General features: G+C 45.0%; 1 protein-coding gene across 1 annotated transcript in view; it reads left to right on the forward strand.

Moving 5' to 3' along the window:
- The window catches only part of HYDIN (HYDIN axonemal central pair apparatus protein), a 443,011-nt gene that overhangs the window by 147,081 nt on the left and 269,530 nt on the right, over positions 1-26,400 (forward strand). The window contains exons 9-11 of the mRNA XM_074968344.1: positions 1,110-1,293; positions 17,412-17,511; positions 23,835-23,953. Of these exons, the coding sequence (XP_074824445.1) occupies positions 1,110-1,293; positions 17,412-17,511; positions 23,835-23,953 (403 nt within the window). The remainder of the gene's footprint in view (positions 1-1,109; positions 1,294-17,411; positions 17,512-23,834; positions 23,954-26,400) is intronic.

Raw genomic sequence — 26,400 nt, forward strand, 5'->3', positions numbered from 1 at the left:
GAGTCTTCTTTCATAAGACAGGTTTTCCATTCCTCGGATCATCCTAGTAGCCCTTCTCTGTACCTGTTCCAGTTTGAATTCATCCTTCTTAAACATGGGAGACCAGAACTGCACACAGTATTCCAGGTGAGGTCTCATCAGTGCCTTGAATAACGATACTAACACCTCCTTATCTTTACTGGAAATACCTCGCCTGATGCATCCCAAGACCGCATTAGCTTTTTTCATGGCCATATCACATTGGCGGCTCAGTCATCCGTGATCAGCCAATACTCCAAGGTCTTTCTCCTCCTCCATTACTTCTAATTGATGCGTCCCCAGTTTATAACTAAAATTCTTGTTATTAACCCTAAATGCATGACCTTACACTTCTCACTATTAAATTTCATCCTATTACTATTATTCCAGTTTACAAGGTCATCCAGATCCTCCTGTATGATATCCCGGTCATAGAATCATAGAATAACAGAGTTGGAAGGGACCTCTGGAGGCCATCTAGTCCAACACCCTGCCCAGAGCAGGACCAATCCCAACTAAATCATCCCACCCAGGGCTTTGTCAAGCCTGACCTTAAAAACTTCTAAGGAAGGGGATTCCACCACCTCCCTTGGTAACGCATTCCAGTGTTTCACCACCCTCCTACTGAAAAAGTTTTTCCTAATATCCAACCTAAATCTCCCCCACTGCAACTTGAGACCATTACTCCTTGTCCTGTCATCTGCTATCACTGAGAATAGTCTAGATCCATCCTCTTTGGATCCACCTTTCAGGTAGTTAAAAGCAGTTATCAAATCCCCCCTCATTCTTCTCTTCTGTAGACTAAACAATCCCAGTTCCCTCAGCCTCTCCTCATAAGTCCTTCTCCAAATTGGCAATACATCCCAGCTCTGTATCATCCACAAACTTTATTAGCACACTCCCACTTTTTGTGCTGAGGTCAGTAATAAAAAGATTAAATAAGATTGGTCCCAAAACTGATCCCTGAGGAACTCCACTGGTAACCTCCCTCCAGTCTGACAGTTCACCTTTCAGTATGACCCGCTGTAGTCTCCCTTTTAACCAATTTAACAAATTATCTGCTGCGTTTGTCTCTCTCCCTTTGGTTTCAGGCTCTGTTACCAAGTGCAGACACAGGAAGAGGATGGGACTGATCCATTTCTGGAGGAATGCAATGCAGACCCTAAGTTCCGAGAGCGCCTTTCCATTCTCTCCCGCACCTTCCAGAACCACAGGGCAATGATGCAAGGAGACTCCATGCTCTTCTCTGATAATATTTTCACTATTGAGCCAGTGGTAAGTGATAGCAGACTGAGAACACCCCCCAGAATGGATCACACCATAAACAAATAAAGACATTGAGGATGTACTGAGGATGTCAGCTTTGCAGGTTTTGCAGCTAGATTTGAAGGGCAAATTGTAAGGTCATTTCTGAACTGGGGGCTTCCAGTGGATGATAAGGAAGTGCTCTCATCCAAACTATTGCCTTAGATCTACAAGTTGGTTTCTAGCAAGCAGTGTGGTCCAGTGATTAGGGAGTCTATTGAATTGGGTTCTATTCTCAACTCCATCACTGAGTTAGGTAAGTTACTTTAGTGCTCTTTGCCTCAATTTTCCCATCTGTAAAATGAGGATAATGATACTGACCTTCTTTGTAAAGAAAAGCTTATACATAGTAGCAAAGTATTATTATTAGGACACTTAGCTCTACATTTATTTAGCTTTCTTTCCATAGCAGGTGTTAATGGAAATGTGGCTATTTATTCTATGCACCTACTTAACATACATTTGCAATTTGCGCGGTTCAGAGAGGTGCTGATTTGGGCACATCTCGCATATGTGGTGTTTCAAGATTAATAAATCATAGATTGGCCAATCCAGGTCACACACTGATTCTAAGACTAAGAGGTCTTTTAGGGATACAGGGCCAAATTCAGACCAGACATAAGCACGGGTTAACTCCATGCAATTCTGTCCATACAACTTTGACTCATACCATGTCTGAATTTGTTCTACAGTGTCATTCATGAACCCTTCCGCAAACATGGCACGTTGGAATAGGCTTTTTGATTTTAAAGATATGTACTTTTAAAAACAATCCTTGCCTTTTTGTTTATATCCAGTGTAGCTATGTGAAAAGCAGGCACTTAAATTAATTGGAGCCCTAATTCTCTGAATGTTTTCACTGTCTGATGCCAGCAATGCATGTTCTTTTTGCTGAGCAATGAAACAGCATTCTCCTTTTGAGTAAGTCCTGGAATAAATCCAACATCTCCTTTCTAATAAAATATATGAAACTAAATCTTTCTGAGTAAAGTAGTCAAATTCTATGCTCAGTTACTCCATTGTTTGTCTGGAATAATGCCACTTATGACCATAGAGCAGTGGTCGCCAACCTTTTTATGCCCAAGATCACTTTTTGAATTTAAGGGCAACCCAGAGTCTAACCTCCACCATCACTCGCTGTCCCCCGCCCTCACTCACTTTCACCAGGCTGGCAGAAGGGGTTAGGGTTTGGGAGGGGGTGTGGGCTCTGGGCTGGGATGAAGACTTCGCAGTGTGGGAGGGGGCTCTGGGCTGAGCCTGGGACAGGAGGCTGGGCTGAAGGAGGGAATGAGGGGTGCAAGCTCTGGGAGGGAGTTTGGAGGGGGTTCCAGGCTGGGGCAGAGTGTTGGGGTTCATGAGGTGGTCCAGGGTGCTGGCTCTGGGAGGGGGGTCAGGGATGGGGTTTGGGGTACAGGAGGGGGTTTGGGATGCAGGAAGGGTTCAGGGTGCTAGCTCTGGTAGAGGGCTCAGGGCTGGGGTGGCTCCCAGTCAGTTGCGCAGCGTGGCTGCTGCTAAGGCAGGCTCCCTGCCTACCCTGGCCCCACGCCTCTCCCAGAAGGGGCCAACATGCCCCTACAGCCCCTGGGGGTGGGCAGCACATGGCTCCGCTCGCTTCCCCTCTTTGCAAGCACTGCCCCACAGCTCCCATTTGCCACAGTTCCCCATTCCCAGCCAATGGGAGCTGCAGGGGCAGTGCTTGCAGGCAGAAGCAGTGCGCGAAGAGGGAGACCTCAGCTCCCCCACCCCTGGGCCCGCGGGGCCATGCTGACTGCTTCCGGGAGCATCGCGGGACTGGGACAGGCGGCACATGGCTCCGCGCAGTGCTCCTCTCTGCAAAAGCCGCCCCCACAGCTCCCATTGGCCACAGCTCCCCGTTTCCGGCCAATGGGAGCCAAGGGGTGGTGCTTGTAGGCAGGAGCATCATGTGGAGGGAGACCCCCCCCTACCCCTGGGGCCGCGCTGACCGCTTTCGGGAGCGGTGTGGGGCCGGGGCAGGCCTTAGCAGCAGCCCTGCTGTGCCGCCGGAGATTGCGATCGACTGGGAGATCCTCTAGGATTGACCAGTCCATCGCAATCGACTGGTTGGTGACCACTGCCATAGAGCTACTCCAGACTGACACTGCTGTAATGGAGAGCAGATGCTGTGCAGTCATTGTATCAGTGTGAGTGGGGCAGCTGAGCTTTACCAAGGTCACACAGCAGGCCCGTGGCAGAGTGCGGGATAGGATGGCTCTAACCACTAAGGGGAAATGTGCAGAAGTGCCTGAGTCCCATTTTCAAAAGCATTCTAGCCCTAGATCTTCAAAGGTGTTTAGGCTCCTGACTTTCACTGTGAGGCAGTGAGACTTCGGCTTCCAAGTGCTTATGTCACTTTTGAAAATGGTACTTAGGTGCTTTAGAAAATTTTACCCTTGGTCACTGTGCAGGCAATGATTGGGGGCAGCATGTAGAGTACAGACAATGTACTAAGAAAAGGAGGACTTGTGGCACCTTAGAGACTAACAAATGTATTTGAGCATAAGCTTTCGTGAGCGACAGCTCACTTCATCGGATGCCTGTAGTGGAAAATACAGTGGGGAGATTTATATACACACAGACCATGAAACAATGGGTGTTACCATTCACGCTGTAAGGAGAGTGATCAGGTAAGGTGAGCTATTACCAGCAGGAGAGCGGGGGGTGGGGGTACGGGACTTTTTGTAGTGATAATCAAGGTGGGCCATTTCCAGCAGTTGACAAGAACGTCTGAGGAACGGTTGGGAGCCGGGGGGGTGGAATAAACATGGGGAAATAGTTTTACTTTGTGTAATGACACATCCACGCCCAGTCTTTATTCAAGCCTAAGTTAATTGTATCCAGTTTGCAAATTAATTCCAATTCAGCAGTCGCTCCTTGGAGTCTGTTTTTGAAGTTTTTTTGCTGAAGAAGTACTACTTTTAGGTCTATAATCGAGTGACCAAAGAGCCTTAAGTGTTCTCCAACTGGTTTTTTACTGTTATAATTCTTGACGTCTGATTTGTGTCCATTTATTCTTTTACGTAGAGACTGTCCAGTTTGGCCAGTGTACATGGCAGAGGGGCATTGCTGGCACATGATGGCATATATCACATTGGTAGATGTGCAGGTGAACGAGCCTTTGATAGTGTGGCTGATGTGATTAGGCCCTATGATGGTGTCCCCTGAATAGATATGTGGACACAATTGGCAATGGGCTTTGTTGCAAGGATAGGTTCCTGGGTTAGTGGTTTTGTTGTGTGGTGTGTGGTTGCTGGTGAATATTTGCTTCAGGTTGGGGGGCTGTCTGTATGCAAGGACTGGCCTGTCTCCGAAGATCTGTGAGAGTGATGGGTCGTCCTTCAGGATAGGTTGTAGATCCTTGATGATGTGTTGAAGAGGTTTTAGTTGGGGGCTGAAGGTGATGGCTAGTGGCGTTCTGTTATTTTCTTTGTTGGGCCTGTCCTGTAGTAGGTGACTTCTGGGTACTCTTCTGGCTCTGTCAATCTGTTTCTTCACTTCCACATGTGGGTATTGTAGTTGTAAGAACACTTGATAGAGATCTTGTAGGTGTTTGTCTCTGTCTGAGGGGTTGGAGCAAGTGCGGTTGTATCGTAGAGCTTGGCTGTAGACAATGGATCGTGTGGTGTGGTCTGGATGAAAGCTGGAGGCATGTAGGTAAGCATAGTGGTCAGTAGGTTTCCGGTATAGGGTGGTGTTTATGTGACCATCATTTTTTAGCACCGTAGTGTCCAGGAAGTGGATCTCTTGTGTGGACTGGTCCAGGCTGAGGTTGATGGTGGGATGGAAATTGTTGAAATCACGGTGGAATTCCTCAAGGGTTTCTTTCCCATGGGTCCAGATGATGAAGATGTCATCAATGTAGAGCAAGTAGAGTAGGGGCATTAGGGGACGAGAGCTGAGGAAGCGTTGTTCTAAGTCAGCTGTAAAAATGTTGGCATACTGTGGGGCCATGCGGGTACCCATAACAGTGCCGCTGATTTGAAGGTATACATTGTCCCCAAAAGTGAAATAGTTATGGGTGAGGACAAAGTCACAAAGTTCAGCCAGCAGGTTTCTCGTGACATTATTGGGGATACTGTTCCTGACGGCTTGTAGTCCATCTTTGTGTGGAATGTTGGTGTAGAGGGCTTCTACATCCATAGTGGCCAGGATGGTGTTTTCAGGAAGATCATCGATGGATTGTAGTTTCCTTAGGAAGTCAGTGGTGTCTCAAAGATAGCTGGAAGTGCTGGTAGCGTAGGGCCCGAGGAGGGAGTCTACATAGCCAGACAATCCTGCTGTCAGGGTGCCAATGCCTGAGATGATGGGGCATCCAGGATTTCCAGGTTTATGGATCTTGGGTAGTAGATAGAATACCCCTGGTCGGGGTTCTAGGGGTGTGTCTGTGCGGATTTGTTCTTGTGCTTTTTCAGGGACAATGCACTGTATAAATAGCAGTGTAGATGGTGAGGCATGGCTTAGATGAGTAGAGAAGAGTAGAGTGCCCTGCATTCCTGAACCCCCAGTGTATATACCCTTCATGGGCTGTCTACGTGCCCAAGCAGTGTCTCTCATGTCTACCACTGTTTTTAGCAGTGTAATGGCTCAGTGCCTCCCCGCTGCTGGAGCTTTCCCCTGCTGAAGTGAAAGGCTCTGGCATGGGGAGGCAGCAGGGAAAGGCTCTGGCATGGGGAGGCAGCAGGGAAAGGCTCTGGCATGGGGAGGCAGCAGGGAAAGGCTCTGGCAGCTCCCACTCCTGCTGCCAGGGCCTTTCACTGCAGCGTCTGGCTGCACATGTAGTGCCTGTACTCTACACACCACCATTAAGTGTAGTCATAAAAGTAGCATCCTACTCACTAGGTCACATGCCCACTGAGGATACTGTGGCTAAATGATTTGCGGCAGCTATATTGTCCAAACAGGTACTGCCATTTTTAATTCCCTTCTTACTTTGCACCTTCCCGTTTTCCCTGATTGGTTCTTGTTACCATTTCAAAATATCGCAATTTTGCTCATCTACTCCCAACGCTTTTGCACTCTCATCCTCTGTCTTTGTTTTTCTGACTCGTTGTCATTTAAAATCCCACCTCTGCATCTCTCTCCTTATTGGTTCTAGTGCTATTGGGTTTAGGCTTTGCATTGAGGAAAGCATCCAGATCTTGACTAAATATAGCCTCTTCCTAAAGGTAGATATGGATTGGGCTGTAAAGGCATCTGCTGAAGCTGTGTGTGTGGTTCATAAATCAGGTCAGCCCCTCTGCCCTTATTTGCCGGTGTTGTTGTGTTTAGAGAAATGGCCATAGAAATGTTGATGAATACAGAGTTAACCTGACTGACAATAAAAAGGAAAAAAGATCAATAATGTCTTAATTATCATGTGAATAATAAACATTTTGAGCAGCCTTTCAAGCCTTTGGAAAACAAACTGTTACGCAACTCTGACTTTCTGACTGCATCTCGCATTTGGTTTAATTTATTTCTGCAAATAGACGTGATATGTCAGCAGCAACAGCTGTGGTAGAAGCCCAGGTGGCTACCAAAGACATTGATCTCCCTTTTTGCTGCAGATTTTTTTTTCCAGCATACGGTGCCATTAGCTGTGAGTCACATTGGGAGCACGAGGGAGCTGACTCCTTGGAAATGGAAACCAAGGAGGACAGGGATTTTCTACCATCGCACTGTCCTTGACAAGTCACCACTATCTTGTCATTGCCTTCCTGATTAATGCTGATCCTCTGGAAATCTTCCTTTCCAGGTTGTGATAGTGCTGCCATTTTTGTAGTACAGCAAGGCAAGGAGAGGCAAGTGTGTATAGGAATTGTTAGTAATCCAGAGGCTCTCCAAATCAGCTGGAGACCTGAGTGGCTTGTTTAGTGGCACTCATTAGAAGAAGGGGCCTTTTCTGATCAAGTCTCTGCCGGGAGGAGTCACCACTATTGTGAGTGATAGCATCCATCCAACAACCCCACTGTGTTTTCAATGAGGCTTCAGTTACTTGTGGGAAAAACACAGGACAGGTGTTGGGTTTTGTACTCCTTTTTTTATGATGGGTCTGAAGGGATGTGCTTTGCAGTCAATAGCTCCTGCTCAAGTTCCATTCCCAGCTCTATTACTTATTTTCTGTCTGGCTTTGGACACATGACTTCACCTCTCTGCATCAGTTTCACCCTTCTATAAATGATATTAGCCATGCTCTGTCTACCTCCCATGCGGGCTGTGTGAAGCTAAATCAGCGAGGACCAACTTTACACAATGGCCTTTCGTTATTATTTTCAGAGCTGGTGGGAGTCACTGGCTTTTTTTAGAGTTCTAGGTGCTCAGGATCTCTGAAAATCAGGCCCTAGATGTCTAAAGGTAACAGCCACCTTTAGATGTGTGGCCCGTAACATCTGTAGAGTGCTGTATGTGCTAAACATAGCTTAGAATGCCCGTATTGCGCTGCTTCACAACATATGTAACAAAGCCAGGTAACAACACATCTGTAACACCAGCAGACCCCGGCTGTCAGCAGGCAGGACTGAATGTGGGACCTCTGGAGCTAAATACATAAGCCTCTACTGCATGAGCGAAAAGCCATGCAGCTATTAGCTAAAGCTGTAGAGCAGACTCATTAACTCTCTAAGCGATCTCGGTGCTACTAGAGGGGACAGAACGCCACGCCCAGAAGGTGTGCGGGTTACACTTGCGGGTTACACTGGTTACTCCTTTTGTGCTGTATCTTGATACGATACCCCTTTGCATTGCATACCCTGTGGCAGTTGTATCTTGCCTCTGACTGCCATTAAGCCATAGACACTAAAATATCATGCTTGCAGTTTTGTATCTGTTATTTCTTTAGGAGTAGGTGTCCCCTGTAGCTTTCCACATGTTGATTCAAGTATCGTCCTATAGAGGACTTGGCTGCCCAAGCTAACCTATCCTCATCTAAAAACACATATGCCTGTACCAGCTAGTCTCCAACGGTATGGAGTGAAGCACAGTCTTTTAACCAGTAGTTCCTGTTCTCCTGTGGCTTTACAAACCAGCATCTAAAACTCCACCTGGAGACTAACAGCCAGCCAGAGCAGATCCTGATCACTGGTGTCATATCCTCCTAACACAATGCTCTGCCAAGTAAGCACGCCGATGCATTTCTACAGCAGTATCAGTCTCCAAATAGCTTTCAGGTGCAGCCCCAGGTACAGCACATTCCAATGGTCTAATCCTGAGATAACAAAAGCATGGATAACAGTGTCAAGGCCTGCATCCAAAAGGAAATGTAATAACTTCCTAGCCAGATACATGGCAGGTCCATCTCCTTTTTTGGAGCATGCACTCTGAAAGCTTCCTGGAAATGTTACCTTGAGCTAGCTGGACTGAATGAGAAGCCATATAACATTCTTTACTATCCAGTACACTGGACAGATATTCCCTGCCTAAAACTGTCCTTGGTGCTCCACCTGAATCAGAATATTTCCTCCAATTGTCTGGCTTAGGACGACCCAGTGCTGTTTTTGCCCAGCTGTATGAAGTTCAGTACAGACTCTTACAAAATGCTGTGGGTCTATTGGAGATTGGTATAGATGCCATAATGGAGGAAGTGGGGGGACAAAGGAAATAAAAGAGGAGCTAAATGCATAGGGCCAAGTCCACCCCTGGTGCAACTCCAATTCAATCCATGCAGCCTATGCTTTGCAAGTCTATTCACAGCAGAAGGAAACCTGTGGTGAACAGAATTAGAGCAGATGGCATTAGAAATCCAGAGGAACTACCCCATCACTGCACCATGACACAGACCACAAGCAGATGGGAGTCACCCAAGGGTATTTAAGGAGTGAAGGAGTGGAACTTTCAGACTCAAACTCACAGATATTGAAGTTGTCATAGAGCAAAGGCAGAGAACAAAGAGCATTTAGGGAGGCTGATGTAAAGCTAGTTTTTAAAAAAGAGCAGCAGGTGTGATGCTGGTAATTGCAGATTAGTTGATTTGATCTCTGTTCCAAGTAATATAGTTAAATCAATCATTAGGGATAACATGGTAGGGTGGTTTAGATTGAAATGAATTGCCAGGCAGACATCAGCTTTGGTTTATAGAAGGCTAAATCTTGTCAGCTAAATCTGATTGACTTTTGTGAAAGGCCGATGAAATAGGTAAAGGAAAAGCAGACATCATAATTTGATAAAGCATTTGATAAAATGTCACATAGAAATCTTGTAGATAAAGCAAGAAGACAGGCATTGATAATCTGGATTACAAATTGGCCATTGGGAAGGCCGCAGAGGGCAGTTGCATATGGAAGGAAAGGAGTGGGGTCTTGCCTTGCTGGGGTTTGGGACCCATTCCAGTTTATACATAAGGCATTTGGAAGGCAGGACAAGCTGTAGATGGTACAAACTACCAAGGATGTCAGGGATCGTCAAGGGGATGTAAACAGAGCAGGGAAACCCAGCATACTGGAGAGCAACAGCCTTGATGTTACATTTTGGTGGGGTGATAGTGAGTGTCAAGGTCCCTCCCCCACTCTGAACTCTAGGGTACAGATGTGGGGACCTGCATGAAAGCCTCCTAAGCTTACTTTTACCAGCTTCGGTTAAAACTTCCCCAAGGTACAAATTAATTTTACCCTTGGCATTTCCACTGCCACCACCAAACTTTAACTGGGTTTACTAGGAAAACGTAGTTTGGACACGTCTTTCCCCCCCCAAATCCTCCCAACCCTTGCACCCCACTTCCTGGGGAAGGTTTGGTAAAAATCCTCACCAATTTGCATAGGTGACCACAGACCCAAACCCTTGGATCTTAGAAAAATCAAAAAGGATTCAGTTTTCTTACAAGAAGACTTTTAATAGAAGTAAAGGAATCACCTCTGTAAAATCAGGATGGTAGATACCTCACAGGGTAATTAGACTGAAAACATAGAGAATCCCTCTAGGCAAAACCTTAAGTTACAAAAAAGACACACAGACAAGAATAGTCATTCTATTCAGCACAGCTCTTTTCTCAGCCATTTAAAGAAATCATAATCTAACACATACCTAGCTAGATTACTTACTAAAAGTTCTAAGACTCCATTCCTGTTCTGACCCCAGCAAAAGCAGCATACAGACAGACCCAGACCCTTTGTTTCTCTCCCTCCTCCCAGCTTTTGAAAGTATGTTGTCTCCTCATTGGTCATTTTGGTCAGGTGCCAGCGAGGTTACCTTTAGCTTCTTAACCCTTTACAGGTGAGAGGATTTTTCCTCTGGCCAGGAGGGATTTGAAAGGGGTTTACCCTTCCCTTTATATTTATGACAGTGAGTGACGAAGGATTACATGGCAATGGGGAGCCAGCTGATTGTCTCCAGGCATTTGAAAGTTTGGGTTTTTACTAGGTGTGGCATTTCTGTAAAGGAAGCACTGTACTGTTTGAGAGTGTTAGCCAGACTCCCTTCAATACACTTGTGATGGGTTCGGTCACAGAGACCCCCTTGGGACTGTCACCTGACGTGCTGAAATTACCTCTGAGCCAGTTTTCCCTGCCATCTTGGGACTCCTGAACCTTGCCTTGTTGAACCAGACATGCTAGCTAGCTGCAAACACAGACCCAGGTCTGGTCCACGCCCCCAAAGCTGCAGATTTTAACCAGAAACTGCTCAGCAGGTCACCTATCTCCAGCACCCAGACACCCTGTTCCCAATGGAATCCAAACCCCAAATAAATCCATTTTACTCTGTATAAAGCTTATACAGGGTAAACTCATAAATTGTCTGCCCTCTATAACACTGATAGAGAGATATGCACAGCTGTTTGCTCCCCCAGGTATTGGTCACTAACTCTGGGTTAATTAATGAACAAAAGTGATTTTATTAAATATAAAAAGTAGGATTTAAGTGGTTCCAAGTAATAATGGACAGAACAAAGTTTGTTACCAAGCAAAATAAAACAAAACATACAAGTGTAAGCCTATTACATTAAGAAACTGAATACAGGTAAATCTCACCCTTAGAGATGTTCCAGTAAGCTTATTTCACATACTAGACTTCTTCCTATCTGGGCCCAGTCCTTTCCCCTGGTACAGTTCTTGTTAGTTCCAGCTCAGGTGGTAACTAGGGTGTTTGTCATGACTGGCAGCACCCTTTGTTCTGTTCCACCCCCTTATATATCTTTGACCCAAGGCATGAATCCTTTGTCTCAATCTGGGTTCCCACCCCTCATTCTAAATGGAAAAGCACCAGGTTAAAGATGGTTTCCAGTTCAGGTGACATGATCACACGTCACTGTAAGACCTCCTTCTTCATTACTCAGGAGCTGGAGGACAGGTCCACAGGCAGGCTGGCAGCTAAACAAACCCCTTCGCAGGTCATTGATTCTGAAGCAGCCTTAATGGCTTCCACTTAACATGTTTACATCAGCAATACAAGTTTATGTCTTATTCCCCTAATGCCAGACCTAGAACTCGTACCTGTGAACAAATGGGATGACCACACTCAGTAGATCATAATCATTGTAGTGATACCTTACAAGAGACCTTTTGCATGAAGCATATTCCAGTTACATCATATTCACACTTATAAGCATGTTTCCATAAACATATGGAGTGCAACGTCACAACACTTTCAACCTTCACTCTTAAGCAAATATTTTCTTTGGGAGTGTCAGGTGATAAGTTCACTTTCTCCCATGTCCACCCCCTCCCTTTTCTACATATTTCTCTCCTGTGTCTGCTTTTCCATCACTGCAGGCCAAAACAAAAATCACTGCAGTTGGCCGGGGTACCTGGAAATGAATGCAATACCGGGAGATTCCCAGCAAATTGAGCCATGTGGCCCCACCGTCTTCCTTCACCTTTCCTCCTAGCCAGGTCCAGTCTATGTTCAGAAAATCCAGCAGGCTCTCTGTCCACTCAGCCTCTGGAACTCACCCTATCTCCCCACCATTCAGATAGTTGGTGTTGTTACCCAGGGCTTTCAGAACCCAAAGCAGTGGTAACTTAACTGTTTTTCTCCAGGCGGTGTGAGGAATAAATCAACGGGGGCACAGCTCATCCATCTAATAAATGATTGGCACAAGCAAAGTCTGAAATGGTTCTGAGGGATCAGTGGCCAGGCTTCGGGGGGGCCCTCCTTCCATCTGACTGCTGGGGAACGTAGGTGTCAAATCCTTGCCCAAAGGAAAGCTTCCTTGGACTACTTCAAAGCACACTTTCTAACTAAACTTTTTATAATTTTTCTCAAACAAAGCACATGATTCATAATAGCCTCTAATAGGCTAACAATTTTCTTAGCAACCTCCAATAACAATTCATTATTCTCCTTATCAGCAAAGCATTTCTCGTCATAACAACAATAAAACTTACATATTAGAGACACCTAAAACCAAGGTCATTGTCCAAACAATCCTTCTATTTTCATGGAACTTTCACTTCTTGTCCCAACCTCCCATTCTGATAACAAAACTGCAAACATGCAGTTATTTGGCCTTGCCTCTGAGGCCTAAGATTTTCCTAGCTATGTGATGTGTGGTTTTCAGCTGGCAGTGGCTTAACATATAAAATTGCTGACTGCAGTACTGTCAAATTCTGGGGTACACTAAAGAATGTCAAATTCTGGAGTAACAGTTTACCATCTGTTTCTAGAGCAAGGAGGGAATCTGGTTTAATGGGGCTACAGGCCAGGACCCCTGGGTTCCATTGACTCCCTGTGTGACCCTTTGGGAAGTCACCGAGGGGAAGTCACAATCATATTTTAAAGGTATTGCCCCTTTTTGATCAACTGCTAGCCAAGGTTTGGGGCCCTGAGAATATTCCGGCTGGGAGCATAAATTGATGGAGTCTGGTATGCTATTTGATGCAATGTTGTTTATTTACAAGGAATGTACAAAGTTATGTGTCTGTGAACTCAGAAGCCACTGAATAAAAGGAGCAGATTTGTTAGCTTACAGCCCTCAAGTCTCTTTAACAAGCATGAGACCCAAAAGTTCTCTCTTGCTTTCTCCAGAGTCACATTTGCTTTCTTGCCTCTTTCTCTCTCTGTGTGTTCTTGTCCTCAGTTTTTGTGTAATCTCTCTTCCCTCACACACATACTCCTACCCAAAACAATGCTCAGTCAAAAGCTCCTGGGCAAGTTCATACAGCTCTGTTGTCTTTGGGGGTGGCTTACGCTTACAGTTGTGTTAATTGAAGGGTGAATTCACACCTATCAACCTCAATGGGGTTTTAACTCAACCCATAACAAGATTTAGCCCAGGTCATAACAACATTTAGGTGTCTAACTTCCTGAATGGGATGTCGATGCCTAAGGGCTTGTCTACACTACCATTTTACAGCGCTGCAACTTTCTCTCTCAGAGGGGTGAAAAAACACCCCTGAGCGCTCCAAGTGTCAGCACTGTAAAGTGGCAGTGTAGACAGTGCCCCAGCACTGGGAGCCGCGCCCCTCGTGGAGGTGGGTTTTTTAGAGCGCTGGGAGAGCTCTCTCCCAGCGCTCTGCCATGACTACACAAGCCACGTTAAAGCACTGCTGCAACAGCGCCTTAGCGTTGCCAGTGTAGACTAGCCCGAAGTGTCTTTAAAAATCTGGCCCTTCGTTTTTCTGTGCCTCAAGAGCCCCAGCCAATGGGGGTGCTGAGGATAAACCCAGGAAAGATTGTGAGGTGCTCATATACTAGGGTAATAGGGCCAAAGAAGTACCATAGGATAGACAGAGAGATTCCCAGCTCTGATGCTGACGTGCTGTTTGATCTTGGGCAAGAACCGCTCTGTGTCTCCGTTTCCCTATAGCGGAAAAGAGGAAGAAAACCATGTTTTCCTCACAGCAGGATTGTGAAGCAACATTTGTTAGAGTTTGTGAAGTGCTCTGAAAAGCTCTGATGGAAGCAGCTGTTTTTTAATGTAGCCCTTTTTCCTAGTTCCTCCTTTCAACAAAATGCAGTGTGTCTTTATTCACAGCCAGCAGTGTTAGTGTCCAGGTTGTGCTAAAGATTCAAGTGCCCAGAGTATGAATCTCACATGGCTCCATAGCTTACCTCTCCTTACCTCGATTGCCTTAATTTAGGGGGTAAATAACCGTTCACAATCCACAGACCAGTCACTTTAAATCCAAATCTGTTACCAGTGGTAGAAGAACTGCAACTTGTTTTGGGGGGCACTAGTGACAAGACTAAATTGGTGTGGCCTGAGAGCACCTGCTGACTCTGGCCTATTTACCACGTCTATCCCTGGCTCTTGACCCAGCCTCCCAAACCTAGATCTGTGTGTCCTGTTGCGCCTGTCTCCCTATCAGTCCCATTACTGAGCTCGGAAACAGCAGGGTAAGAGTGCAGTGTCAGTCATAACTGTGTCACAGATGTGCTGGCCTTGGATTTCATCAAATCCCAAAGTCAGCCAAACCCACTCAGCTGGAAAACCACACTGTCATTAGCAAGGGCACCTGTACGTTTAAATTCTCTCTCTCTTCTGTATGTGTTTGTTTTTGCTTATGAGTTCCATTGCGCTTGCTTCCATGACACCTGTCAGCCTTTGAGTAATGAGCAAGCCAGCCTGAGGAGAGTGGGTTTTAGGGCCAAGATGTTCGAACAGACCATTGAGCTCGACTGGCTCGCAATCCACACTAAATCAACAGTAAAAGGCCCTTTGTTGTGCAGTCAGTCCGAGAGCCTGAGCCTGCACCATTATAGTTACAGGGAGATTTTCCATTGCTTTGAATGGAACCAGGATCGAGCCCTAAATGTCCCAAGCCTGATTTGGATTTCACCTAAGTGTAAATAACCCCATTGAAATCAATGCAAGAGTGATCATAGCTGGACAATATCCATTTATGATGATGGAATGATCATGTTTTTGATGAGCTCTGGGAAGCGTTCCATTGGAATTTTTGCATTTACTGCTGCGTAGGTCTAAGGAACTGAGTTTCCTTGACACAGCTCCTTTTCTGATGCTTTTAAACCCTGCTGTGCTGTGGTGAACATATCGCCACCTTCACTCCCCTGAACGGGGGGCAGAAATACCTGCCCTGAAGCAAGTTGCCATGGCTGAAAGGTGAGGATGAGAGCTGGGACTCACAAAGGAGTAGTGTTTGGGCTATGGCAGAGGGAGGAAAGCACACTGCCTGGACCCTGGCCTGAGAGGACTTTTGCTCCTGGGCTGAATAGCACAGACGTTAACAGACACAGAATTTAGCTTGCTTTGGGCTCACTGGGCTGACGTTATGGTGATGATTCCTGGTGATTGGGGGGGGTTTGCTGCAAGTTAACCCTTCCAGCCATCTAGAGGAAATCTTGTTTGACATCTCCAACTGTGTCGTAACTGGCTTTGTGAAGCCCAAAGTCTGCTGAACCCTGACAACCCCACTGAGAAGGCCCTAGGCTCTGACATAACTGTCCATAATTCTTGGCACACATAGACCCACACTGACAGTACCCTCACGCACCATCACCAGTTTTCTGTCTTGTACGGGAGGCCCTACAGACGCTAATGAAGAAAATACCATGGATTCCTCAGGGTAACAGTTTTCAGTTGTCATTCGCTTTCCTCTTTCCAGTGGCAACATCGGTGTTCCAGTTGCAAGCCTACAGGCATCCTGTTTTCCTCTGCTTTACATCCCCATCTTTTCTAATACCTCTGTCATAATCACCGTCCTTCTAGCCAGAGGTTAAGGTGATTTTCTCATCTTAGTGTGATGGCTGGTGTGAGGGAGTTTTACACTCCAGCTTGCCATGAACTAAGTGTTCATGTAAACAAGCACTCTTTGCCTTTGAGGGACTGAATTGGTAGGCTCTGCAGCTCTCTGCTCTGAGGATCACGACAACCAGGATGGAGAATCAGACCTTACTGCTTAGCCACTGAGTCAGCCCTGACATAGTCCTTTTAAAGAGCAATGTACAAAGTCAGAGAGCTGTTAAGATGTACATTAAACCTCATACAGTAGATAGTGTGGCAAACAAAATTAGCTGCATACTGCACGTGTCCATATACCTGCTCTGGGAATAGACTGCCAGGATGTGAAGTGATAGAGTTAGTTATATTTAACTGGAGGAATAGTAGAACAAAGAGCAGTGAATAATTATTACAGACTTGTATTAACTAAGCCAGGGAAAACTATCATTTGTGTTTCAGTTTACCTCTTCTTCTGCTAGATTAAAGCCTCAGACAACTTGGGCTGGGTTTTGTTTTGTTTAGAGCCATTGGGACAGATTTGACTTTTAGTTAAACTCGTGTAAATCCATGGTAACTCCTTGGAAGTTGTTGAATCAGGGTGAGATCAAAATTGGGCCCAATGGCTCTATAATGAAATGAGATGCTTTATGGTTTGCAAGTAGTATGCAGTATTGTTGTACCCGTGTCAGTCCCAGGATATTAGAGACAAGTAGGGCGACCAGATGTCCCAATTTTATAGGGACATTCCCGATTTTTGGGTCTTTTTCTTATATAGGCTCCTATTACCCCCCCACCCCTTCCCGATTTTTCACATTTGCTGTCTGGTCATCCTAAAGACAAGGTGGGCGAGGTAATATCTTTTATTGGACAAAGTTCTGTTGGTGAAAGAGACAAGCTTTCGAGCTTACTCAGAGCTCTTTTATTCATAACTTTGCTAGACACTAAAAATCATGGACTGAATGGAGACACTGTCTATTACAACAATCTGTAACCCCAACCAACTGCTCCCCCCCACTTTCTTTCATGTTAACAGGTCACTTTACCTTGAATGGTTCCTTGAAACATGTATTAACTACTTATGCTAAAAAATTTGTTCCACCTTGTTTTTAGCTGTGACACTCTGATTAAGTTTCCCAGACCTGAAGATGAACTTGTGTAAGCTTGAAAGCTTGTCTCTCACCAATAGAAGTTGGTCCAATAAAATATATTACCTCACCCACTTTGTCTCTCTATGGTTTACAAGGTCAGTCTCTTAAATTTCTCTAGTATGCTTAATCAGGTATTAGTATCGGGATATAATATTCATGCTATCCTTGTTATTTGTTGGTAGAAACCTATAACATGAAGTGCTATTAATAAGGAAGCTATATTTACAGTATGTTTTTTAGTAAATCCAAATGGCTTCATGCCTTCAGTTTTTCCTTTTTTTTTTTAACTTGTGTATCTGTAGTTGAAACTGCGCTATCCTTTTTTGTTTTAGGAGGGAGATGTTTGGCCAAATTCTACAGCTGAAATTAATGTGATCTTTAAGCCCCGAGAAGCCAAAGTCTATCATAGGACCATCTACTGTGACATCTCAGGTACAGCATTCCCAACGGCACAATAAGCATAACATACCAGTGTGGTTGGTTTTCATGTCATGGGATTGCCAACGTTAGCTCTGGTGTGAGGCTTTCTGGTGGTGCTAAGCTACTCCAGAGGCAAGGCTTCAGGATGCAATGTCTGGAAGTCACTAACTACACTGAGCTCATCTAGGTCGAAGTAAGGTCTGTCATTGTGTTATATGAACCACATAATATAGTAGCTTTCACTCTCAAATTTTCAGACAGTTACAAACTTGGCCTGTGGCTCCCAATCATTGCCTGGACTATGGCTCATATGGCATGACTGCATGGATGGCAGGGCCCCATCCTAAAGTCTTGCCATGCAGCCAAGCAGCAGCCCCTCTCCCTGAGCAGTCTTGCAGAGCTTTATGGAATGGATTGGCATGTGGCAGTACTATCAGGATCAAGTCCTGTAATCCTAATGCTTCTCTCCATACATGTGGGTGGAGAGGAGGAAAAGTGAGTCTAGATGCATCCAGCCCCCTGGGGACCGAGTGCAATGCTTTCCAGGCCCAGTGCAGTGGAGGCTACCAAGCGTTTGCAGCTGAGAGCCGCCTAAGTCCTGCTCCCTTTGTGACTGTATGCACATCTCAGCTGACACTGGCATGGAAGCGTCTTCTGATAGAAGTGACTGATTCACTGTCCCTGCCTAATGACAGGTTTCAGAGTAGCAGCCGTGTTAGTCTGTATCCGTAAAAAGAAAAGGAGTACTTGTGGCACCTGAGAGACTAATAAATTTATTAGAGCATAAGCTTTCGTGAGTACTCCTTTTCTTTTTGTCCCTGCCTGTTACCCCTTGTGGAGACAGCCATTAAACTCTGCTGTCTAAAACCAGCATGAAACATTCCTGGAACGGGGCAGTTCCTCTGGGGCTTGATGTCTGTCCTGCTCAGCTCGCTGTAAGGCACTCCTCTTGAGCTGGAGGCTCTGGAGGTGGAACATTGTGGGTTTCCTAGTGGAGCATTTCCCTGCCTGTGGGTTTCTGAGATGGAGGGGAACATCAGGCCCTTGATCTGTTGGCAGCCAAACTCCCGTTGAGCTGCTGGATAGTATAATCTATGGTCTGTGCACAGTCATTTGTTGACTTCCATGAGGCTTTAAGCTAAAGGATACAGATGTCATGCAAGTACTTTTTATTTACATAGTAATTGCATAGGATTTACTTGGCAGACATCACCTCCAGTAATTAAAGAGGGCTTCTGTTAACAAACTGTCTTCCCAGCTGCCAGCTGCAAGGGTTGGTCTTCATTTCTCAGCCCTACTGAAGGAAAGATTTGTTTGAAAAGCCCTTGCCCAGGAACCCATGTTTAACATTCTGCTCCTTAGCCTGGGTTTCTAGGTCTACCACCAGTGGAGTATTACTCAGCTTTCTACTGGAGTCCCCCAGTATGCTGCAAAGGGAAGAGGCTTTTTCCTTGCTGACATCTGGAACAAAATACAGCACTAAGGGAAGAGCCTTAATAAATGGGCAGATTGCAGAGGGAAAGGAGAAAGAAGGAAAGCTGCTGCATGATGCAAGATATTTACAGGCGAGGGAAATCCACCCAGTTAGACTGACAGTAATAGCAGAACTAGAACTCAGCAAATAATTGCAGTGATTAAGAGGAGGGATGGTCTTGTGATTAAGGCACTGGATTGGAACTTGGGAGATCTTTGTTCTTCCACACCTTCCCTCTGTGTGAGCTCAGGCAAGTCACTTAATCTTTCTGTGCCCCAGCAGTCCATCTGAAAAATGGCAATAACAAACCTTCCGTTGTCTTAACTATAAAAAGAAAAGGAGGACTTGTGGCACCTTAGAGACGAACAAATTTATTTGAGCGTAAGCTTTCGTGAGCTACAGCTCACTTCATCGGGTGCATTGAGTGGAAAATACAGTGGGGAGATTTATATACACAGAGAACATGTGTGTATATAAATCTGTGTATATAAATCTCTCCACTGTATTTTCCACTCAATGCATCTGATGAAGTGAGCTGTAGCTCACGAAAGCTTATGCTCAAATAAATTTGTTCGTCTCTAAGGTGCCACAAGTCCTCCTTTTCTTTTTGCGAATACAGACTAACATGGCTGCTACTCTGAAACCTGTCTTATAAGATCTTCAGGGCAGGGACTGTCACAATGGGGTTCTGATCTTGGCTGAGGTCTCCAGGGGTAACTATAATGCAAATAATAATCTTTAATCAATTATTTATTGAATTTTGCTTCATATTCTAGTTCAAAAATTTCTCATGTGTACACAACTTTCCTCAGTGAATAATGCACAGAGTGCTTGCAAGCAGCCCATTATGAATCTTTGCAGTTCTTACTTTATTAGGCCCTGATCTTGCAGAAGAATGATGCAGGCAAATCTCTGGACCCATATGAGTGGGACTCTGCATAGGTCCACTTGCGCAGAGGCCTTGGCTCATTACTCAGTGTCGTTTCTGTCTCTGGATCAGGTGACTGCATAACTAGCCAATACAGCATAGCTTGCAAATTTGACAGTTAAGGAGAGAGGCCATTTGAAATTTGCTTTTGGCAAATATTTGAGCTCAGAATAAGCTTTTCTAGGTATACATGCTAGTAAACTTAAGCTCTGTTTGTAGAAAACAAACATTGAAGAGCTGAGAACAGTCCAATTAAAATTCACTTTCAGATTTGACTGAGTATGTACAGAGATTTCTTCCACTTTTCCATTAGCTCGACACAGCACAAATCAGGGTTCTGTACCCTGTGAGGTAAATCAGGAGGTATTAAGGAAAGGAAGTAGCCTTTTCATAGGTAAGATTGCAACCAGCTTCCATTGTAAAGCTCTATTTTAGCACCCCTTGTAGGACTGAGCCCTAAATTAGATCTTCTTAGTTCAGTATGGAAAAGTTCCATTGGATTCCTGAGTCTAGTGCCACTCCTTTAATTTAATAGTCTGGTGCTATGTCCATCCCACTTATCTGAACTGTAAAGAATAGCTAAAATGAAAGCTATAAAGAAACCACAAAATATGTTTTTCCATAAACAAAAATTTGTATTTAAAAACCAGGTTACATTTGTTAAATGACCACAGTCTCCTTGCCTATTGTGTCATTTATAAAACCCAAGGACTTAAAAGCAAGGAAGTGACCATTTAAGGTCACTATACATCTTACACCCACACCAACCTCGATTAACCAATGTGTCCTCTATGCACTTGCACAGGGCTTCCATCTCAGGGGACCCCCCAACAACCAGGAAAATACCCCAAAACTGAACAGCGCTGTGTCCCCTTGCACCAGAGTGCAACACCACTCACTCAAATTTGGCCCACCCCCCTCCCCACCGTGCCCCTGCCATGACGGAGGGAGGGGTGGCTGTGCCAAACCTGAGTGGTGCAAGGGCATGTGAGTGCAGTGCAGGCTGCAGGAGTGAACGGAGCTGCCTGGCCAGGATTGGAAGGATCCGCCCTAGCCTGGGGTGGGAGCAAAGCACTGAGCTGGGGGCAGAGGGCACTGGTGAGTGCTTAGGAAACTCTCAGAGATGGTGGGTGTGGGGGTAAGGGTGAGCAGCAGGTGGGCTATGGGGTGAGGGGTTGGGAGTGAGTGGGGGATGGTGGAGGGAGTTGTGCGGGAGTGGAGAATGTTGGGGGGATGGAGGTGGGGGCCAGCATGTTGGGGGTGAGCAGGGGATGGTGGCGGCTGTGGCCAGTGGCATTAAAGTATTGGGAGCTGTGGTGAGCAGGATGTATGTCAGCTCTGCTGGGATGTGTGTGAGGGTGGTCAGGATAGGTGGGGCTAGTAGAGGGGTGATGGTGTATATGTGGGTTGGGAGGGGGATTCAGGGGGCTGTGGGGGATGGGAGGGGGATTCAGGGGGCTGTGGGGAGTTGGAGCGGGATTCAGGGGGCTGTGGGGGATGGGAAGGGGATCCAGTGACTGTGGGGAGTGGGAGGAGGATTCAGTGCCTGTATGTGGAGCAAGAGGGGCATTCAGGGGGAACTGGGGGACAGGAGGGGCATTCAGGGGGCTGTGCATGGAGCAAGAGGGGCATTCAGGGGTGTGTGAGGGGCTTTCAGGGGTCTCTGTGTGGGTTGAAGAGAGAGGGGCATTCTGGGGCCTGTATGGGACAGGGGTGCTTGATTGTCTAATTTAGGGAAGATGGGGGACCTAATTTCCATAGTCCACAGGCCCCCACAATTCTGTAATGGGGCCTGTGCCCACATATTATTCCCATCAAATTCAAATGGCTATAGGGCAATTCACTAGTATGCATGGAGTCCAAGTAAGATTTGACAATGCTGGCAGACAATTCTGTAGTAAACTAACTAAAGATTTATTAGCTGAGAAAAAAGAATTACAGTTTCTGAGAGATTAAAGCAGGTAAAATATAACAATAGGTAAATTACAGTTTGTAACTCCAAATGGTGGAAGTAATGTAATAAACTGCCAGTTTCCCAAAAGTCTTTCAGGGCTACTTAGAATTATTCTGGGAATCTTTGTCTTCTCGTTCAGTTATTCTGTCCTGTTAGAATCCAAACAGTCCAGAGACACAGGATCTTTCTTTGAATTCATATGTATAGTCTCTTCACACAGAAAGCAAGCTGAGAGTGTTTGTATTAACATGGCCTTTTCCTTTAATGATGGTTAGTGAGGAAAGCACTTAGACCTTTGACCTCTGACTATATATATAATGACCTCTTGCTGTGAAATTAGCATTTCTGTTAAAGTCCTTAAGTCCTTCATTAGCCTTTCACAAGATTTCTTTGATGGGTAATTTAGTTACAAGGTTCAGAGTAGCAATACAGAGTTAGTCTGTATTAGCAAAAAGAAAAGGAGGACTTGTGGCACCTTAGAGACTAACAAATTTATTTGAGCATGAGCTTTCGTGAGCTACAGCTCACTTCATCAGATGCATTCAGTGGAAAATACAGTGGGGAGATTTATATACATAGAGAACATGAAACAATGGGTGTTACCACACACACTGTAATGAGAGTGATCAGGTAAGATGACCTATTACCAGCAGGAGAGCGGGGGGACAGGGACGGGACCTTTTGTAGTGATAATCAAGGTGGGCCATTTCCAGCAGTTGACAAGAACGTCTGAGGAACAGTGGTGGTGGTGGGGGGCGGAATAAACATGGGGAAATAGTTTTACTTTGTGTAATGACCCATCCATTCCCAGTCTTTATTCAAGCCTAAGTTAATTGTATCCAGTTTGCAAATTAATTCCAGTTCAGCAATTCCCCAACCTGAAGCAAATACTCACCAGCAACCACACAACAGAACCACTCACCCAGGAACCTATCCTTGCCACAAAGCCCGTTGCCAACTGTGTCCACATATCTATTCAGGGGACACCATCATAGGGCCTAATCACATCAGCCACACTATCAGAGGCTCGTTCACCTGCGCATCAACCAATGTGATATATGCCATCATGTGCCAGCAATGCCCCTCTGCCATGTACATTGGCCAAACTGGACAGTCTCTACGTAAAAGAATAAATGGACACAAATCAGACGTCAAGAATTATAACATTCAAAAACCAGTCGCAGAACACTTCAGGCTCTTTGGTCACTCGATTACAGACCTAAAAGTGGTACTTCTTCAGCAAAAAAACTTCAAAAACAGACTCCAAGGAGAGACTGCTGAATTGGAATTAATTTGCAAACTGGATACAATTAACTTAGGCTTGAATAGAGACTGGGAGTGGATGTGTCATTACACAAAGTAAAACTATTTCCCCATGTTTATTCGGTCCCCCCCCCCCCCCCCCCCGCTCACTGTTCCTCAGATGTTCTTGTCAACTGCTGGAAATGGCCCACCTTGATTATCACTACAAAAGGTTCCCCCCACCCCCGCTCCGCTCTCCTGCTGGTAATAGCTCACCTTACCTGATCACTCTCATTACAGTGTGTATGGTAACACCCTTTGTTTCATGTTCTCTGTGTATATAAATCTCCACATTGTATTTTCCACTGCATGCATCCGATGAAGTGAGCTGTAGCTCACGAAAGCTCATGCTCAAATAAATTTGTTAGTCTCTAAGGTGCCACAAGTCCTCCTTTTCTTAGTTACAAGGGTGTTTACCATGTAAATGTTTGCTATTACATTGTGACAGGAACAGATAAGCAAAAACAATACCAGTAGCATTTCACTAGTTTTCATGAAGTTTAAACATCTGAGTATACACTTATACATCTAACCATTAGTTTGATCTACAGAAATGAATTGACCTAAATACACTCTAGCATGGCCTAGTCAGCCAGGGTCACACTGGGCTTAGATAGGATTGACCCAGTCTGGCAATTCCTATGTTTTGTGTATTGAAAATGGGATCTTCTTCACAGGCCGTGAGACCCGGCTCCCCCTGCGCATCAAAGGGGAAGGGATGGGCCCCAAGCTCCTCTTCAGCTTCGACCAGCTAGATATTGGAAAGGTTTTTGTTGGGTCAACACACAGTTATGAGGTAAGCAGATAGGGCAGTGCTGATAGGCCCATGGCATGTAGACTATAGAGTACTGACTGCTTACTGTACAGCCAAAGGTGAGGTAATCCTACAGAGTATGGAGACTCATGAACCCCAGAGCTTTTGGTAACTGGGTCATTTTGATTTGAGAGTGGCTGGGTGTCCTCAGTGCAAGCTCAGAATGAGCAAACCCCGGGTTTCATCTCCATGGTGTGAATGGTGTGTATGTTTCCATTCCAATGGTGTGTATTTTTCCAGAAGTGACCACTGCCTACTTCTGGGTGCACGTTTCTCCTTGCAGTATCCTTAGTGCAGGGTTCCTATGTCTGATGTGTTTTGTGGCTTGAACAGCACTTTATGCATTAAAATAGCATGAGGACATAGCTACTCCTCTGCAAAAAGACTCCGGTGACTTCAGTAGGCTTTGGTTCAGGCCTTAAATGCAATGCACCTTTGTGCAATGGCTGTTAAGAAGACACGGTGTCCAGGTCTACACTACGAAGTTTTGTTGATCCGGGTGTAAAAATCCATGCCCATAGCTGATGTAGTTCTGCCGGCAAACCCCCCAGTATAGATGCAAATGTGCTGACAGAAGAGTTCTTCTGTCAGCCATGCTGATGTTGTTAGGGGAGACGGTGGTACTATGTCGGCAGAAGAATGCCTCCTGTCAGCGTACATGGTGTCTATGCTTGAGGGCTATGCTGACATAGGTTTTGTACAATAGACATGGCTAATAGCTGGAGCATTCAAACAACCCTCAATTCAGTACATCCTACAGATTCCTGAGGTTAAGGGAAATGCCACCTCGTCTATTGACTGCAAATTACCACTTGCAAATGACTCTGCATGCTGTTCACTGCCCATCAATCTCTTCCTACCCCTTTCTCTCTTTGCAATGAGGACTTTAGAAATAAATCTGAAAGAGTTAAGAGTTTCTGCAAGTGAAGCAAACATTAGCAATGGCATCAAATATTAGCAAAAATGAAAAGCACAGCAACCTAAAGAGGTATTAAATGAGGTAATGCATCATGTTGGACATTTTTGAAAGCCTCACTGTGGCGGGGAAGGACATGCTTAAGGTGTTTCTTAACAGAAATATTTTGTATTCTGTGCATTTTTAATGCTGATGCCTTATTGCTTCTCTCTCTATCAATTTATTATTTTCCTTACTTGAGAAAAATTTAAACAACTAGATGTTGCCCTTAGTCAGTGCTGTTCTTGGCAGCTACACAGAGAGTAAACTTCAACTTAGGGGTAGCTTATATTAGGACCTGGTATAACTAAGGAGTAAAATACATGAGAGTGTGTATGATTATTTTTATTCTTTCCTCAATGAGGAATAGGAGGGTGTGCAACTATTCTTTGCAGCAGTACCAGAATTTAAAAAAACAAGGCACATTTTCATGCTTCTCCCTCAATTTCTTTGCTAGATTCTACAAGGACAAAAGGGAGAGAGATATTGTAAAAAAGGTGAAATGTGTCTGTGGAAATGGCAGGAAGTCACCCTGCAGCACTGAAGAAATTTATAATTTTGCCTAAGGCAAACTGTATCAGTGAAACAATGTGTTTGTTGATAGTAGTGGGGACTCTTTGACTAGTATAAAGGGTATGATCTGGAGAGAAGCTGAGGCCTACATCTCTTATTCAAGACAATGGGATTTGTGGGTGCTCAGCAATTTACAGAATCCAGCCCCAAGCTTACAATTTGTCACAAACAATTGTGAAAGTCTTAGATTGTGCTTGTGAATATTTATGAGATTAAAATTGTTTGGAACAGGTCATGCCGATATTTGCCCTCCTTGTTCACTGGCCTTTGTAGTTTAGCTAAGATAGAGCTGATCCAACAAGATAAAGGAAAATAAAAAAGGGTCTGTATTGAACCCCAGTACTTTTGGATGCTTCTGAAATTAGCAATAATTGGGTTTCTGAGTACTACTTGGCTTTATACAATAAACAGCAGGTGCCCTCGTCACATAAAAATAAAGGTGTCCAGCAAAATAAGATAAGTAGGTTAATAAAAATGAACTCATAATATTTTGCATTTCTGTATTATAGAAGCTTTCACCAGAGGACCCCAAAGTGCTTTTCAAAGGAGGGATAAACAACCATTTAATAAATACAATAATAGTTCCCAAGAAAGGATGTCTGAAAAATGTATCTATCTATCTATCTCTCTCATCATGACAAGGTCATATTTTTTCTATTCGCAATCTGGTTTATGCTCCCAGATCTAAACAAGAACAGTGGGCATTATCAATGTGATAACCCAGTCCACCCAAGTCTGCAAGCTGCCAAGCGCCCTCAGCTTATTGGCTACAGGAGGAGTGGAATGCATTCAGCATGTTGCTGGATTGGCACCATCAGGAGCAATATGATTGTATGATGTTTCATCAGAAACAATGTGACTGTTCTTTGCTGCTCTTGGGGACTTTTCTGAAAGCACAGAT

Source organism: Natator depressus, chromosome 12 (assembly GCF_965152275.1).
Source record: "Natator depressus isolate rNatDep1 chromosome 12, rNatDep2.hap1, whole genome shotgun sequence".
In the NCBI taxonomy this organism is placed as follows: Eukaryota; Metazoa; Chordata; order Testudines; family Cheloniidae; genus Natator; species Natator depressus.